At 45.0% G+C, this 16,869-nt stretch overlaps 2 protein-coding genes across 32 annotated transcripts in view; both read right to left on the reverse strand.

Annotated features, from left to right (window-relative positions):
* The window catches only part of LOC105469795 (BTB domain containing 16), an 80,162-nt gene extending 69,796 nt beyond the window's left edge, over window positions 1-10,366 (reverse strand). For 2 of the 6 annotated variants that reach the window (XM_011721342.3, XM_011721339.3), the window contains exon 1: window positions 10,143-10,366. The gene's annotated coding sequence lies outside the window, so the exon portion shown is untranslated. The remainder of the gene's footprint in view (window positions 1-10,142) is intronic. The other 4 variants (XM_011721352.3, XM_011721363.3, XM_011721368.3 and 1 more) reach the window with 4 other exon arrangements.
* Window positions 10,367-15,885: 5,519 nt separating this feature from the next.
* The window catches only part of LOC105469783 (transforming acidic coiled-coil containing protein 2), a 263,440-nt gene continuing 262,456 nt past the window's right edge, over window positions 15,886-16,869 (reverse strand). For all 26 annotated transcript variants that reach the window (XM_071069017.1, XM_071069000.1, XM_071069016.1 and 23 more), the window contains one exon: window positions 15,886-16,457. In XM_071069017.1, the coding sequence (XP_070925118.1) occupies window positions 16,392-16,457 (66 nt within the window). In that variant the 3' untranslated portion in view covers window positions 15,886-16,391. The remainder of the gene's footprint in view (window positions 16,458-16,869) is intronic.

Consider the following 16,869-nt stretch of genomic DNA (forward strand, 5'->3'; position numbering starts at 1 on the left):
GGGCCGAAGACACTGGCATGTCTTGGGGAGGGGGGTTAGGAGCCCCAGTTCAGGGTCTGCCCACCATCCCTAGACCCTCATGGGCAGCACGAGACAGGACGCAGGCCTCTAACAGCTGCTGCAGGGGCCTCAGGAGCCAGAGGCAGAGGCTGCACTCCTGAGCCAGGTGTGGGCCTCTCTCAGGCTTGAAAAACAAACACTTGTTAGTTTATTTTCCTGTTACAAATGCAATGCATTTATAGGCACAAATTCAGAGGCAAAAATTCTTAACAATAAAAATCATTTGGATTCCACAGCCAAATTCAGCATCATTAATAGTACATCAACATTTTGTATGTATACACACATTTTTGAAAATGTGGTCCTACTGTACTTACTCTTTAACCTGAGTTGTTTGCTAAGTGTTAGATGTTTTCTCCTGCATTTTTGTGCATGACTGTTAATAGCAACACTGTGCTTTGTTTTTGTTTTCGTTTTTGGTTTTTTTGAGATGAAGTCTCACTCTTGTCCCCCAGGCTGGAGTGCAATGGTGCAATCTCGGCTCAATGCAACTTCTGCCTCCTGGGTTCAAGCATTTATCCTGCCTCAGCCTCCCCAGTAGCGGGGATTACAGGCACCTGCCACCACACTCAGCTAATTTTTGTATTTTTAGTAGAGATGGGGTTTCACCATGGATGCTGTGCTTCTTGATGCAGAGGCAGATGGGGACTAGGGTAACCAGCCCCTTCTGCTGAACATGCGGCAGCTGGCGGTACAGCCCACTCCTCAGTCTGAGCTCCCTCCCCGGGCAGTGACAGAGGTTCATCTGGGCACCCACGCACGGGTGTGCACACACAGCCGCTGCGCACCTTCTCTCTTCCCTGACCATCATGTTGCTCTCCACTCCCCCTCAGGTCTGGTCCGTGGCTTCCCTCCTAGCCCAGTGCCAAGAACATGGGGGCGGAGACGGGCTGAACAGAAGTCTGTGTACAAACAGACAGATTTCCTCCCTCTACACTGCTGCTTCCCCGCCACCCCAAACTTTTCCCTGCTAACTGTCCCTGGAATGTAGGGCCCCATGTAAGATTTCAATTAACAAGTTTGAAAGACATTACCCTGGACCAGCTTTATATCCCACCTGCTCCATCATGGGCCAACCTAGGGATGCCCTCCAGGTATCACTTCTGGGGTGCAGTTGAGAGCGGGCTCCCTCTGGTGGCCACTCTGGGGAAGCGTCCCAGGATGCCACGCTCCCAGCAGTCCCCAGGCAGAAACCTGGCCTTGGCTGAATCCATCGCTTTCTGCAGGGTCCAGCTCAAGGATCCGAGGCCTTCAGCTCACTCCTAGAGCTCTCAACACATACATCCCCCACAGATCTCCCAGGAGCTGAGCTATTGCCCAAAGTCAAAGACAGCAAATACAAATAAATGGAAATAGCCTCCAGCGTGTTTCCCTGAGAGCTCTTTCCTGGGGGTGTCAGTAACTGAGCCCCTTGGGCCCAGCCCATGAAGCAGCCAATGAGCTGGAAATCCGAAGAGCAAAGGTCTTCAGTGACTCCGACATCAAACCTCGCTGAGCACTGCCCTTAGCTGGAACCCCATTATGCCAAAATCTCCTATGTCACAGTTCCAGGGCGATTATGAAGGGAAATCCATCTTCTTCCTGCACACTCAGGCATGGGGAGCTCGTTACCTTGCCAGAGAGCCCATTTCAGCCCACTCCATCCAGTCACCCACATGGAGAGGTGGCGGAATACACTGAAAAGAACACCCAATTCTGACCTGGTTCTGACTGGCTAGCTGTGCGACCCTAGACACATCCTTCACCTCTATTGAGGAAAAGAGAAAATCCGGAGCCTCAGGGGACTGGAAGATGGAGATTCTGTGCCTGAGAGCCCCAGTGCACCCAGCCAGGGTACAGGCTGCTCTGGGAGTGCTGCCTCCAGACCAGCCCCTGGTGGAGGCCTTGCATGAGCCAAAAGACAGACAGAACATGGCCGGGCGCAGTGGCTCACACCTGTAATCCCAGCACTTTGGGAGGCTGAGGTGGGCAGATCGCCTGAGGTCGGGAGTTCGAGACGAGCCTGACCAACATGGAGAAACCCTGTCTCTACTGAAAATACAAAATTAGCCGGGTGTGGTGGTGAGCACCTGTAATCCCAGCTACTCAGGAGGCTGAGGCAAGAGAATCGCTTGAACCCAAGAGGTGGAGGTAATCCCAGCACTTTGGGAGACTGAGGCGGGTGGATTTCTTGAGGTCAGGGGTTCAAGACCAGCCTGGCCAACATGGTGAAACCCCGTCTCTACTAAAAATACAAAAATTAGCTGGGCATGGTGATGTGCACCTGTAATTCCAGCTACTCAGGAGACTGAGGCAGGAGAATCACTTGAACCCCGGAGGCAGAGGTTGTAGTGAGCCGAGATCATGACATTTACTCCAGCCTGGGTGACAGAGCCAGACTCTATCTCAAAAAGAAAGAACGAACGAACAAGATTGGGTCAGAACTGGCCATGAACTTGCTGTGGAACCTTGAGGAAGTTCTCTCCTTGGCTCTGGCGTCCAATTTTCTCATCTGCCAAAAAAAGTTCAGCTAAAACAACTCCTCTGCTCCATCCACTGTTGATCCTCTTTGCCAAGATGTTCTGGAGTGTGGTGAGGCCAACGCAGCTGGCCCAGGGCTGCTTCATTCACTCACTTAGACAAGGCCTGAGTGTCAAGATTGTATTGGGTGCTGGAGATAAAATGGGGACAAAGAGAAGAATGTGCACTACCTTCGCAGCCTCTGATGTTATTTGCTTAAACTTGTTCTTTAATACTGGACTTACATTGCTACATAACAATTTTTGTTATGATGTTTTTACAGTAAATTTATTTTATCAAGGAAGTAACATATTTGGTATGCTGGTTTATTTGGAATATACATTAAAATAACTACATAACTTAAAAAAGGTCATACATGAGCTGCCCCCGAAAATCACCTTCCATGCCTGGGCATCTTACTTTTGGAGGTTTAACATCGGCACTGTAAGGCTCACAGAGTAGTCAAGTCAGTGAGCTGCGGGAATTCGTAGGAAAGGCAATCAACTGCATTAACCTGCTTTGTCATTCTGACGCTTTGAATCTGGGGCCTTGCTCACTCTGGAGGGACTGCCCCTCCCAGGGCTAGCTATAAATAATTCCTAGAGTTAGTAAAGGACTCCTACAAGCATGCCTTTCATATACAAACCAATTAAGCTAGAGCCTATACCCCAACCACCTCCCTTATCAAGCTGTCAAACTCAGGGCCGCTATCCACTTGCCCTAATCACCCAGGGTCAAGTACTACCAGATGAGAGACAATCCCTATACCCCAGCGCCCACTGAAATTATTCAAACTCACCAATTCTAAACCTGATTACACTGCGGCCCTCATTTCTTCCCATGGGATCCACAATAAAGGCTCTTGCCCATGTTTTCCCCTTACCCCTTATGTCTCCTAACCTTACTGCTTCCTTGTGTGCCCTTGTGCCCAGTGGCGGGGTATGCCCCCTCCTCTTGAGAATTGTAACAAACTATTCAAAGGCAATTATCTCCTTATCTATTGGCCTCGCCATATCTCAAACATAACAAAATAATAATAAAACCTACATTTTTAAACACTGATCCAGGCCCAAGGGTTCAAGGAGGACTCCCTGGAGAAAGTGACATAACAGAATAGAAATTAGCTGAAAGACAAAACGATGGGGATAAGGGTGAATGTCCCAGGAAGAGAGAAGAGCATGTGCTAAGCTGGAGTGGAGAAATAAGGAGCCACTGAAGGAATGGCCCATACAGTCTGACTGCAGTGCAGGGTGAGAACAGAGGAAGGAGGAAGGAAGAGGAGAAGTGGCTCAATAGCCCAGGGCTCATAGAGGCCAAGGAGTCTGAGTTTTATGTAGTCCTATCTCTTTTGATCTCCAAGTTGGTTTTTCAAATAAACCCAAAAGACAGTCCATGAACTCTCCAGGTTCTGCCATTGAGAGTCCAGCCCTGAGAGCACAGAAGCCCTGCCCAGCTGGTCACCACCAACCTGGGAAGGTACCACTGGCCCACTGACCACCAAAGGGAAACAAACAACGATGAGGAAGAACAAGGCCACGCCAATGCATCTAACAATGTACACCCTAGGTGAGCCCCACTGCGGCTTCTATCCATTGAACAAACAGAATGCTTTCTATAGTCCACAAATGCAGTGGAGGAGTCCAGTCCAGACTTGAAGGCAGCACCACCAACTAGACTAAAGAATGGACGTAAGGACCCACCACATGTGCTTGGGAGCATCCTCACCCCTGTACCTCATCTCCCCACCACCTTCTGCTTGGAATTCCTTGTAAACACTTCTCCAGGGATTGTAAAGGATGTGGGCCTTTCTGTCATGAAGACCTGGGATTGAATCCTGGCTGCCTTGTTTCCTGATTGACCTGAGCAAGTCTTCTAACTTCTCTGAGCCTGTTTCCTTCTTGTAAAATAAAAACAGTTTTCATTCACTAGATCATTTCAAGACTAAAAAGAGATAGCACTAACCTGAGTGAGCCATTGTGGGTGCTCAAATGTTAATATCTTTCCTCCTTCCAACAATCCTTGTGCATACACACACTTTGACCCTGCCCATACACATCTCCACCCTGCTTTGTTCAATTTTTTCTAGGGAGAATATTGTGGAAAACAAAGAGGCTTTGTTCAGGATCTGGGCAAGATGGCAGAATAGGAAGCTCCTGATCTTGTTCCCCGACAGGGAAACTAACTTGACGATATACAGCTCAAAAAGCCTTTTGAGATCCCAGAAATGAGTTAAGAAGTTGTTGTACCCCCATGCAAGCTTAAAGTAAAGAATAACCACGTTGAAACAGGCAAGAAAAACCATTTCATACAAAAACAAGATAGCCCTTCCCCAAAGCCAGCACAACTTGGTGCAATCTGGAGCAAAAACCTCATGACTTCTTCACTGGGAAAGAAAAAGAAGACTGGAATGTGCACTCAACATTTCAGCTTTTTGGCACAATGCCCACAGGACTAGTTCCTGTCTCACCTTACTTGGAGCAATGATGAGGAATTGGCATATTCTGGATGCCTGGGTGTCACTGAGAACAAAAGAGAGCTCAATGTCTTGTTGCAGTCCCACAGAACCTGCGGCACTACCAACAGACATTAGAAGGAACAAGAGCCTACAAGCTCCTAAAAATAAACCAGCAAACCTTCCTATTTGGGAAGTTATACACACAAGCCCAGAGAAGACACATCCTCAGAAAATGTTTGTGAGGTCCTCAGAATCACTGGCTGAACTGATTGGTAAAAGTTTTTCCCTGTAGGACGCTGGTCTATAAAGACTGGGAGGAGAGACTGCTGTGATTGTTGTTTTTCAAGTGAGCAAATCACAGCAAAAAATAAAATAAAAACAAAAACCCACAGCACATGAAACAGGAAAACATAATCCAATCAAATAAATAAAGCAAATCTCCAAAAACTGCCCCTAAAAAATGGAGATCTATGAGTTACCTGACAAGGAAATAAATATAATCATCTTAAAGAAGCTCAGTATGCTACAAGAGAACGAAAAGAGACAACTGAACAAAATCACAAAAATAATGTATAAACAAAACGAAAATAGCAAAGAAATAGAAACTTAAAAAAAAAATGAAATTCTGGAACTGAAGAATACAATAACTGAAATTTAAAAAAATCACTAGAGGGATTCAACAGCATACTTGATCAAACAAAAGTAAGAATCAGGGGAACTCGAAGAGACGTTATTTGAAATTATCAAGTCGGGGGGGAAAAAAGAAGCAATGAAGAAAAGTAAAGAAAATCTAAGAGACCCATGTACCCCATCAAGCAGACCAACACACATATTACGAGAGCTTCGGAAAGAGAAGAGAGAAAAGGGAAGAAAGCTTATTTGAAGAAATAGTAACTGAAAACTTCACAAATCCGAGGAAGAAAATGGACATCCACATTCAAGAAGCTTACAGGATTCCAACTAGACTAAACCCAAAGAGGCTCACACAAAGATATATCAAAATCAAACTGTTAAAACTAAAAGACAAAGAAAGAATCATGGAACAACAAAAGAAAAGCAACTCATAATATACAAGAGAGCAATTATAAAATTATCACAATTATAAGATTTCTCAGCAGAAACACTATAGGCTAGAAGGGAGTGGAATGATATATTCAAAGTGCTGAAGGAAGAAAACTGCCAACCAAGAATACTATATCTGACAAAACTTTCTCTTTTTTTCAAAAATGAAGGTGGAATAAAGATCTTCCTAGATAAACCAAAACTGAAGAAGTTCATCACAACTAGACTTGTCTTACAAGAATCGCTAAGGGGAGTTTTCAAGTTAAAATGAAAAAACAATAGATAATATGAAAACAAACAAGAATAGAAAGCTCTCTAGTAAAACTAAATACATACACAAATTCAGAATCCTGTAATACGGTAATTGTTGTGTAAATCACTTAATTCTTGTACAGAATTTAGAAGATAAAAAGCTTAAAAATAACTATAACTAGAAAACTATGTTATGTTGGGCATGGTGACTCATGCCTGTAAACCCAGCACTTTGGGAGGCTGAGGCAGGAGGATTGCCTGAGCCCAGGAGTTTGAGACCAGCCTGAGCAACATAGTGAGATTTCATCTCTATTAAAAAAAAAAAAAATTAGCCAGGCATGATGGCATGCACCTGTGGTCCCAGCTACTCAGCAGGCTGAGGTGGGAAGATCACTTGAGCCCCAGAGGTTGAGGCTGAGGTCCTCAGAATCACTGACTGAACTGATTGGTAAAGACGAGATTGTGCCACTGCATTCCAGTCTGGGTGACAGAGCTCTCCCCACTCCCCACCCCCTGCAAAAAACCAAACCTATGTTAATGGTTACAAAATATGAAAAGATATAATTTGTGATACTGAGGGCATCTAACTTGAAAAGGAGGAAGTATAATTATCTCTGTTCACAGATAACATGAACTTATATTTAGCAAACTAAAGATTCCAAAGATGCTGATATAACTAATAAATGAATTCAGTAAAGTTGCAGGCTACAAAATCAACACAAAAAAAACAGTTGCATTTCCATGCAATAACAGTGAACAATTAAATAGAAAACTAAGACAACAATCCCACCTATGATGGCATCAAAATAAACTTAACCAAAGAGAAAGACTTGCACACTAAATACTCCAAAACATTGCTGAGAGAATTTAAAGAAGACAAAAATAAATGGAAAGAAAACCCACTTCATGGATTGGAAAACTTAATAACATTAAAAGTAACCTGCAGATTTAATGCAATCCTATCAAAATCCCAAAGGCATATTTTGCAGAAATAGAAAAAAAGAATCAGGCCAGGCGCGGTGGCTCACGCTTGTAATCCCAGCACTTTGGGAGGCCGAGGCGGGCGGATCACAAGGCCAGGAGATCGAGACCATCCTGGCTAACACGGTGAAACCCCATCTCTACTAAAAATACAAAAAATTAGCTGGGCTTGGTGGCAGGCACCTGTAGTCCCAGCTACTCAGGAGGCTGAGGCAGAATGGCGTGAACCTGGGAGGCGGAGCTTGCAGTGAGCCAAGATTGTGCCACTGCACTCTGGCCTGGGCAACAGAACAAGGCCCTGTCTCAAAAAAAAAAAAAAAAAAAAAAAAAAAAAAAAAAAAAAAAAAAAAAAAATTCATATGGGATCTCAAAGGACCCCAAGTAGCCAAAATAATCTTGAGAAGGAAAAACAAAACTGGAGGCCTTACCCTTCCTGATTTCAAAGCATATTACAAAGCTATAGTAATCAAAACAGTATGGTACTAGCATAAAGATAGACATATAGGTCAATGGAACAGAATAGAGTATCCCAAAATAAAACTACACATATATGGTCAAATCATCTTCAACAAAAGTGCCAAGGCTACAAAATGGGGAAACAAATGGTGTTTGAAAAATTGGATATCTACATGCCAAAAATGAAGTTGGACCCTTACTTTACACTATATACAAAAATTAACTCAAAATGGATTAAAAACCTAAATATATAAAACCTGAAAACTATGAAACTCCTGGAAAAAACATAGGGAAAAATTTTTCTTTCCTTTTTTTTTTTTTTTTTTTTTTTTTTTTTTTTTTGAGGCAGGGTCTCTGTAACTCAGGCTGGAGAACAGTGATGCAATCATAGCTCACTGCAGCCTCAAACTCCTGGATTCAAGCAATCCTACTGCTTCAGCCTCCTGAGTTGCTAGGACTACATGTGCACACCACCATACCCTGCTAATTTTAATTTTTGTGTGTGTGTGTAGAGGCAAGGTTTTGCTATGTTGCTCAGGCTGGGAAAAACTTCAGGCCGGGCACAGTGGTTCACGTCTGTAATCCCAGCATTTTAGGAGGCCAAGGCGGGTGGATCACCTGAGGTCAGAAGTTCGAGACCAGCCTGGCCAACATGACAAAACTCCGTCTCTATAAAAATACAAAAATTAGCCAGGCATGGTGGCAGGTGCCGGTAATCCCAGCTACTTGGGAAGCTGAGGCAGGAGAATTGCTTGAACCCAGGAGGAAGAGCTTGCAGTGAGCCAAGATCGTGCCACTGCACTCCAGCCTGGGTGACAAGAGTGAGACTCCAACTCAAAAAAAAAACCATAAAACTTCATTAAATTTGAATGGCAATAATGTCTTGGATGTGATGCCAAAAGGACAGACAACAAAATCAAGAATACACAAATGACACTACATCAAACTTTAAAACTTTTGCACTGCAAAGGAAACAACCAACAGGGTAAAAAGGTAATGCATAGTATGGCAGAAAACATTTACAAACCAATTTTTAATAAGGATATGTACGCCTGATTAGAAGTTAATATTCAGAATATATAAAGAACTCCTACAACTTAACAATAACAAAACAAATAACCTGATTTTAAACTCAGCAAAGGACCTAGATAGACACTTCTCCAAAGAAATACAAATGGCCAAGCAGCATGTGAAAAGATGCTCAATAACCTGAATCATCAGGAAAATACAAATCCAAATTACAATAAGCTATCACCACACACCTGTTAGGGTGACCACTATCAAAACAAACCAACAGAGAATAAGTGTTGGTGAGGATGTTGAAAAACTGGAATCCTTGTGCACTCTTGGTGGGGATATAAAATAGTGCAGTTGGTATGGAAAACAGTATGGAGGTGCCTCAAAAAATTAAAAATAGAACTAGCAGATGATCCAACAACCCTGCTTCTGGGTATACATCCAAAAGTACTGAAACCGTGATCTTGAAGAGATATTTACATTCTCATGTTCATTGCAGCATTATTCATAACAGCTAAGCAGTAGAAGCAACCCAAATGTCCACTGATGGATGAGTGGATATAGAAAATACAGTGTATACATACAATGGAATACTACTCAGCCTTTAAAAAGAAGGAAAGTCTGTTATATACTTCAACATGGATGAACCTTGAGGACATTTTGTTAAGCAAAATAAAGTCACTCTCAAAATGACAAATAATGCCTGATTCCACTTAACGTGAAGTATTTAGTGTAGTCAAACTGTTAGAAGCAGAAAGTAGAATGGTGGTTGGTGGTGGGGAGAGAAAAAGGGGGTTGTTCAATGCATAGAGAATTGTCGCTTTGTAAGATGATAAAGTTCTAGAGATCTGTTGCATGATAATGTGCACTTAGGGTAAGGTACAGTAGCTCACGCCTATAATCCCACCACTTTGGGAGGCCAAGGCGGGAGGATTGCTTGAGGCCAGGAGTTTGAGACCAGCCCTGGCAACATAGCAAGACCCTGTCTCTACAAAAAATAAAAGATTTAGCTCGGCATTTTGGCACACACCTGTAGTCCCAACTACTCAGGAAGCTGAAGTGGGAGGATCACTTGAGCCCAGGAGGTCGAGGTTGCAGGGAGCCCTGATGGTGCCACTGGACAGAGTGGTAAAGCAAGACCCTTTCTCAAAAAAAAAAAAAAAAAAAAAAAAAAAAAAAAAAAAATGCATGTAGTTAATCCTGTACTGTACACTTAAAAATAGTTAAGATGGTAAATTTTATGTTTAACCTTAATAAAAAAAAAAAAAAGAGACAATGTTAGAAGAAACATTAATTTGAAATGTTGAAATTCACATTTCAAAAAAAAAAAAAAAAAGAGGAAGAAACCTCAGTACCTTACCAGGGCCAAGGAGTAGATGAAAGGAGCAATTACCAGCGAGCCAGGCAGTTCTTGCTGTCCCCGTCGCCTCTCTCGCCTGTCCCATGCACAGCACTGATGGCTTCTCTCTCCCAGGTCAGCAGCCTGGAATGGGGAGGTGTCTACAGGGGGATGTTCCCTGGCGTGGCCCTTGGGCCCCTCAGATCTTACACCCAAGGGGCTGAGAAAAGGAATCCCCAAGATCCCCTGGTCCCGGCCCTGCTGTCCTCAGTGCCCACCCCCGTCTTTCCTAGCTCCCTCTCCACTCATATCCACTCCCTGTCCTCACAAGGTAATCTTCGTATCACAACTAAGGTACCTTTAATTTGAGAGCCCCGAGGAAATGCTGAGCCAGGAAAAAAAAAGTTAGAAGCTCAAGATTTCAGCTGACTTAGCAAACCAAAGTTCCTAAGAATGCTGAGAATCCCAAAGCTGCTGGGGCACGGCGCGGAGGGGGAAGCCTCGAATGGGGTCAGGTGCCTGCCCTTGAGCTCCCACTCAGCAAAGCAAAATAATATAAACAGTTCTCAGCTGCCATCCCGAGGGTGAACACATGCATGAGAGAAAATAAGTGCGGGGGGAAAAGCGACTCATCTGAGCCCATGTGGGTCTTGGGGCCAGACACACCTCACAATGGCCTTGAGGTTAAGTAGGAATCCTCACCGTGGGCCCAGAGACTGTGTGACCTATCCCGGTCACAGTTAGAAGGTGGCAGAACTGAGATCCTGCAGCCCAATCCTTCACCAGGGGCTGGTGCAGCCTCTGCGGTGAGCTTTCCTCTCCACCTTCCAGTCCGATTGCCCACGGGGGAGTGGAGAAGAGGGCGCAGTCATCACCCCAGCCCTCTCTCGTGGGGGCCTCCCCCATCTCATATCCCTGCGCACCTTGACACAGCCCTTTAGGACACACACTGCTTAGGGCCCACTGCAAAGCGTGCTAACAAGACGGGTGAGCTGACACACGCCACTTCCTGGAGCATCCCAGGAACGGAGCCGCAGCCTGGTGATGCTGGGGCCGCCAGGCAGCCACGCATGGGGGTGGGCCTGAGGCCAAGCCTGGGATTCGGGGATTTAGTTTTCCATTCGTTTGTGTGGGCTATAATTGCACACAGTGCAAGCCTGATCCAACCTCCACGTCTCCACCCACAAAGGCACCTACGTGCAGCCCCTGGGTAGGAGGAGGACTGAGGCAAACCCCCTCTCCCGATGGAGGAATCTTTCTATAGCTTGGCCCCTGCCCCCAGGACATGCGGCAGGCCTGGCCAAACCCCTCGGGGCCAAGAGAGCTGGCCTACTTCTCCGGAGTCCCAGGCCACAAAGACCCTTACCACTTCTTTGCCAAGTCCCTATAATCTTCATTGTCATGATCATCTCCACCACTGATTAAGCTTTACCATGTGCCCAGCAGCTGCGATCATCTTCTCTAACCTTCTTAGTAGTTGCACAGAATGGGCATTGTCAGACCCATGACATAGGTCTCCAGCTACAGGAATGATCCATTATATTCTGGGGCCACTCGCTTCTCAGCCTGAGTCACTCTTATCCAGAGAGACATAAGCTCTGTTAAGACACGGTTCTGCAGGGGAATTGACTGCTTCCCTGAGTTGATCTGCTCTGGGCACTGTAATTTTGATGGCAGTCAGGCAGGGTCTGTTCAGTTCAGACACTTACCTGTAACAGCAAATAGAAATGTTCTTTCACTGGAGGCTTTGTAGACAGCACAACAAATTAGTTGAGAACAAGTGTAATCACAGCATGAAGGGAAAACAATAAACATTTTCTCATAGTTATACTATTTACTCCAACTACTATTCTGGATGCCTCTTCCCTCCTCCTCACTAGGCTGGGCTGACAGGCAGAAAGAGTGCAGCCCAAGGGCTGGATCACACACCCCAAAATGTACAGACTACTGAGAGGGGAGGGAAAGGGCCATCTATCAGTACAACCTTAGAGGAAGGCTATTTGGCAACGAGCTTCCCAAACTTTAAAAATGTGCAAACCCTTTGAGAAAGAGAAAAGCAGCCCCTGGCATCCAGGGGCTGACCTGGCACTCATGGCTGGGCTGAGGCCGTAACCCATTTCACAACACATCAGCACCAGACAGGCCACTTGGACTGCAGTGAATTAAAAAACAAAAACCAGCCCACTCCACAAATGTCTGCAGCCACACTGGACATCATCCAAACCACAAAAAGGACCAACTCTCTCTCAGTTCTGGCTAATATGCATGACTGTTGCTTCTCTACCGCTTGCAGCTTTCTCTTACTCTAGTCCTCTCTTCTTGTAGGTCAGATTTATCGAGGCACCCCGTCTTAGAATTGCCAGACCGAAGCCCAGCTTCCTGAAATCCTCCCTGGAGTGACTAACCCAAGTCCGAATCCTTTGCCTGCAGCCTTCCGAAGACCCTCCAACTGAGATGCTCAGGGCTTCCTCTGGCGTGTGTCTGGCTCACTTTTGCAACGAGCAATAAACCCAACGTGCTCAGCCACTGGTCCCAGTGGTCTCTGCCTGGAGTGCAGTGACATCTTTAACCCAGGTGATCCACTCTTAGGAATTTGACCTCAAGAATACTTACATTCACAAATATATGTAAGGACACTCATGTGGCATGCATAATGATACAAAAACATGGACACAATATAAATGCTCATCAGTACGGGGGGAGGGTTGGTTAAACACATTTTGGCACATGGAATGCTATGCAGCCTTCAAAATGATGAAGAGCTCTATTTATTGATATAAAAAGTTTACCATAACATGATGGTCACATTATAGTATTAGGTGAAAAAAAGTTTCCAAAACTGTATGCAGGATCACCACAGGTGGCTGCACAGGATGGTACTGGGTGGCACTTCTAAAAATACAAACAGGCCGGGCGCGGTGGCTCACGCCTGTAATCCCAGCACTTTGGGAGGCCAAGGCGGGCAGATCACGAGGTCAGGAGATCGAGACCATCCTGGCTAACACAGTGAAACCCCGTCTCTACTAAAAATACAAAAAAATTAGCCGGGCATGGTGTTGGGCACCTGTAGTCCCAGCTACTCGGGAGGCTGAGACAGAAGAATGGCATGAACCCAGGAGGCAGAGCTTGCAGTGAGCCGAGATCGCACCACTGTACTCCAGCCTGGGCGACAGAGCAAGACTCCGTCTCAAATTTAAAAAAAAGCAAACAACAAAGAAGATATTTTATAGATGGAGAAAAAGGCCATAAAATGTACAAACATTAACAGTGTCTTGGTTTGGGGACTATAAGGTTTTTTTCTTACCTGTTTTCTAATCTTTTTCACAAGGGAAATGTTTTACTTAATGAGAAATAAGTTTCCAAGAGATAAGCTGGGCATTTCTGAGAATGTAGTTGAGGTCAGAATCTGGAGTGAGGCCAGAGTAGGGGTTTGGCCTAGAGAAGCAAGCACCTGGGTAAGGGGTCATGGCTGGGCCCTGGAACATGCTGTGACCAGGAGGCTGGACCAAGCAAAGGATGCTGGCAGTGGGAAAGAGGCAGTCCCCTGCCCTGGCTGAGGGTGCCTGGCAGGTGAGGGTCTCAGTGGCACCAGAGGCAGGCTCTGCTGGATGGATTGCCAAAGTCTAGCAGAAAGAAAACAAAGGACCTCAGAGCACAAAGGACACCATGCACCCCCCATCCCCAGAGCAGCCTGCCAGGCCAACAGCACGTGTGCGGTCCTCTCTCCTTGGAGCTGACACAGCCGAACTTCATCCACCTTGTAAATCACAGAAAACACTCCCCCCCTGTCCCCAAAGAGCTGAGGCTGCCTAAGGCCTGTCCTGTTATGGGTGGGGGTTGTCCTACTGTGAGAGGAGCAGCCTGTAGCCACCATGCCGAGGCAGAGAGACAGTCAAGCTCTGGGCCATCAGGGGCTCTCATCTGCCTTCCAAGTTTACAGCCCACACCACACATCCCATTGACACACATGTAACCGAAAAGACATGTCTACATCCTAATCCCTCCTACCTGTGAATGCGACCTTATTTGGAAACAGGGTCTTTGCAGATGTAACTGAGGATCTTGAGATGAGATCATCTTTGATTGGGGATGGCCTAAATCCAATGCTGGTGTTCTTATAAGAAAGGAGGGAAATCTCAAACACAGCAAGGTCATGTGAAGACAGAGGCGGAGATTGGGGAGCTGCAGCTACACACCAAGGGACACCAAGGAGAGCCAGCAGCCACCAGTTGCTGGAAGAGGAATGGGACAGATTCAACAGAGCCTCTTGGGGGAACTAACCCCATTGACACTTTGATTTTGGGCTTCTGGCTTCCAGAACTGAGAATAAATTTTGCTGTTTGAAGCTGCAGATGTTTGCAGTGATTTGTTAATGGCAGCCCTAGGAAATGATTGCACTTTTTTTTTTTTTTTAATTGTAAGTTCTAGGGTACATGTGCATAACATGCAGGTTTGTTACATATGTATCCATGTGCCACGTTGGTGTGCTGCACCCATTAACTCGTCATTTACATTAGGTATATCTCTTAATGCTATCCCTCCCCCCTCCCCACAATAGGCCCCAATGTGTGATGTTCCCCTTCCTGTGTCCAAGTGTTCTCACTGTTCAAGTCCCACCTATGAGCGAGAACATGTGGTATTTGGTTTTCTGTTCTTGTGATAGTTTGCTGAGAATGATGGTTTCCAGCTGCATCCATGTCCCTACAAAGGACACGAACTCATCCTTTTTTATGGCTGCATAGTATTCCATGGTGCATATGTGCCACATTTTCTTAATCCAGTCTGTCACTGATGGACATTTTGGTTGATTCCAAGTCTTTGCTATCGTGAATAGAGCTGCAATAAACATACGTGTGCATGTGTCTTTATAGCAGCATGATGTATAATCCTTTGGGTATACCCCCAGTAATGGGATGGCTGGGTCAAATGGTATTTCTAGTTCTAGATCCTTGAGGAATCGCCACACTGTTTTCCACAATGGTTGAACTAGTTTACAGTCCCACCAACAGTGTAAAAGTGTTCCTATTTCTCCACATCCTCTCCAGCACCTGTTGTTTCCTGACTTTTTAATGATTGCCATTCTAAAGTCAGGATGGCAATCATTTTGTACATTTATCACCTCATTTACTTCTCAGAAAGAAACATGTTATGTAACATTTTGCCAATCTAAAGTCAGGATGGCAATCAAGTTTGAGATGGTATCTCATTGTGGTTTTGATTTGCATTTCTCTGATGGCAAGATGATCGCACCTTTCTACCCACTAACTCCCCTCATCCACCCAGCCTTCAACCTGGCAGCCCTGAGCAAGTCAGCAGCAATGAAGCGATCTAAGGCCAGGCCCACTGCTAGTTTAATCTCCAAAGTGGCCTAACTACCTGCTGCCCATTGGCAATTGCTCACCCTTTTCCCAATCCTTTCTTTAGATGGGAATGGGGGTTTCAGGATTGACCTTCACACACCAAAGGATTGAACAGAAAGAGTGGCAGTCTATTAGTTCCTTGACTCAATAAAAGGAAATAGATTTGTTTCCTCAAGTCAAAGAGGTTTTGTAAAAACCAAATCTCAGCTAGTCCAATGCATTCACTTAGTTATTTCAGTAGCAAGTCAGTATTTCTCATTAGCTTCATCCTACAAATGCAACCACGATAAGAAAGGAAATGTTATTTAAGTCTATGGACAAAGAAATGAGCCCAGACAGAGAAGAACACGAAGCCAAATCTGATATTTGACAAAGGTGAGAAAAGACTCAACCCTTCCCAGAAAATAAATTCGAGACATATTTATTGCCAAGATCCAAAGAAAAAAATTTATTTACAATAGAGAATTTTCTTTGAAACATGCATTTCTTGTGTTTTAAAAAACAAATCAGCAAATGCAGATCAAGTTTACACTCCTTAAGGCAAGAGTCCCTACGCACGCTGTACATGTTCATATTAAATCCAAAAGCTGCTCACCCTGGGAACTTGTGTACAAAGGGCAAGGCCAAGGTCAGCAATGTGTCTTTTATTAGAGGATCAGACAATCTCCCTGATACAGGAACTCTGAGGTCAACTTGCTATGAATTATACTAGGAAAATGCAAACCAATAGCAAGAAATTCTGATAGTCTCCTTAGTACTGCATACAATCAAATCAACTTTATTTAGAAAGGAAATACAGTAGTGCATACGAAAAAGTGAAAACAGAACCTGTCCATGGAACTGGAGGAACAGCAGTGTGCCGACGGTCATATTGCACGCAACAGTTAAGTCCAAAACATTCGGTTCAGAGTTAGCTCTTCCCCATTTTGGCAATCAGTTCATCACAAATCTTGGTGAGTTCTTCTATTTCTTTGTTCTGCAAGTGTAGACAAGAAAGAAGTTGCTGATGTTTGAAATCTGGCCAATCAGAATGCTCATGGGGCTTTTTGGGGAGATGGGGGTCCACCAGGCCCCCTTGGTCCCACTGAAGTTATCTAAAGCAGTGAGACAAATGACTTGGAGCCAAATGATCCAAGTATATACATCCCGGCTCTAGCTGTGTGATCTTCCACAAGTTACACAACCTCTCTGAGCCTTGGTGTCTTTAACTCTAGAACGTAGGTGATAACATGTTTCTTTCTGAGAAGTAAATGAGGTGATAAATGTACAGTTTCCTGGCAGTGACCAGCACAGAGTGAAGGACTAACTAGTCTGGTTCATTTCCCTTTATCTGCCTGTGAAGGATGTGATCTGAGGTGAGGAGGTCTGGGGTAAAGTCCTCCGTGGTT

The sequence above is a fragment of the Macaca nemestrina genome, chromosome 9 (assembly GCF_043159975.1).
Source record: "Macaca nemestrina isolate mMacNem1 chromosome 9, mMacNem.hap1, whole genome shotgun sequence".
NCBI lineage: Eukaryota > Metazoa > Chordata > Mammalia > Primates > Cercopithecidae > Macaca > Macaca nemestrina.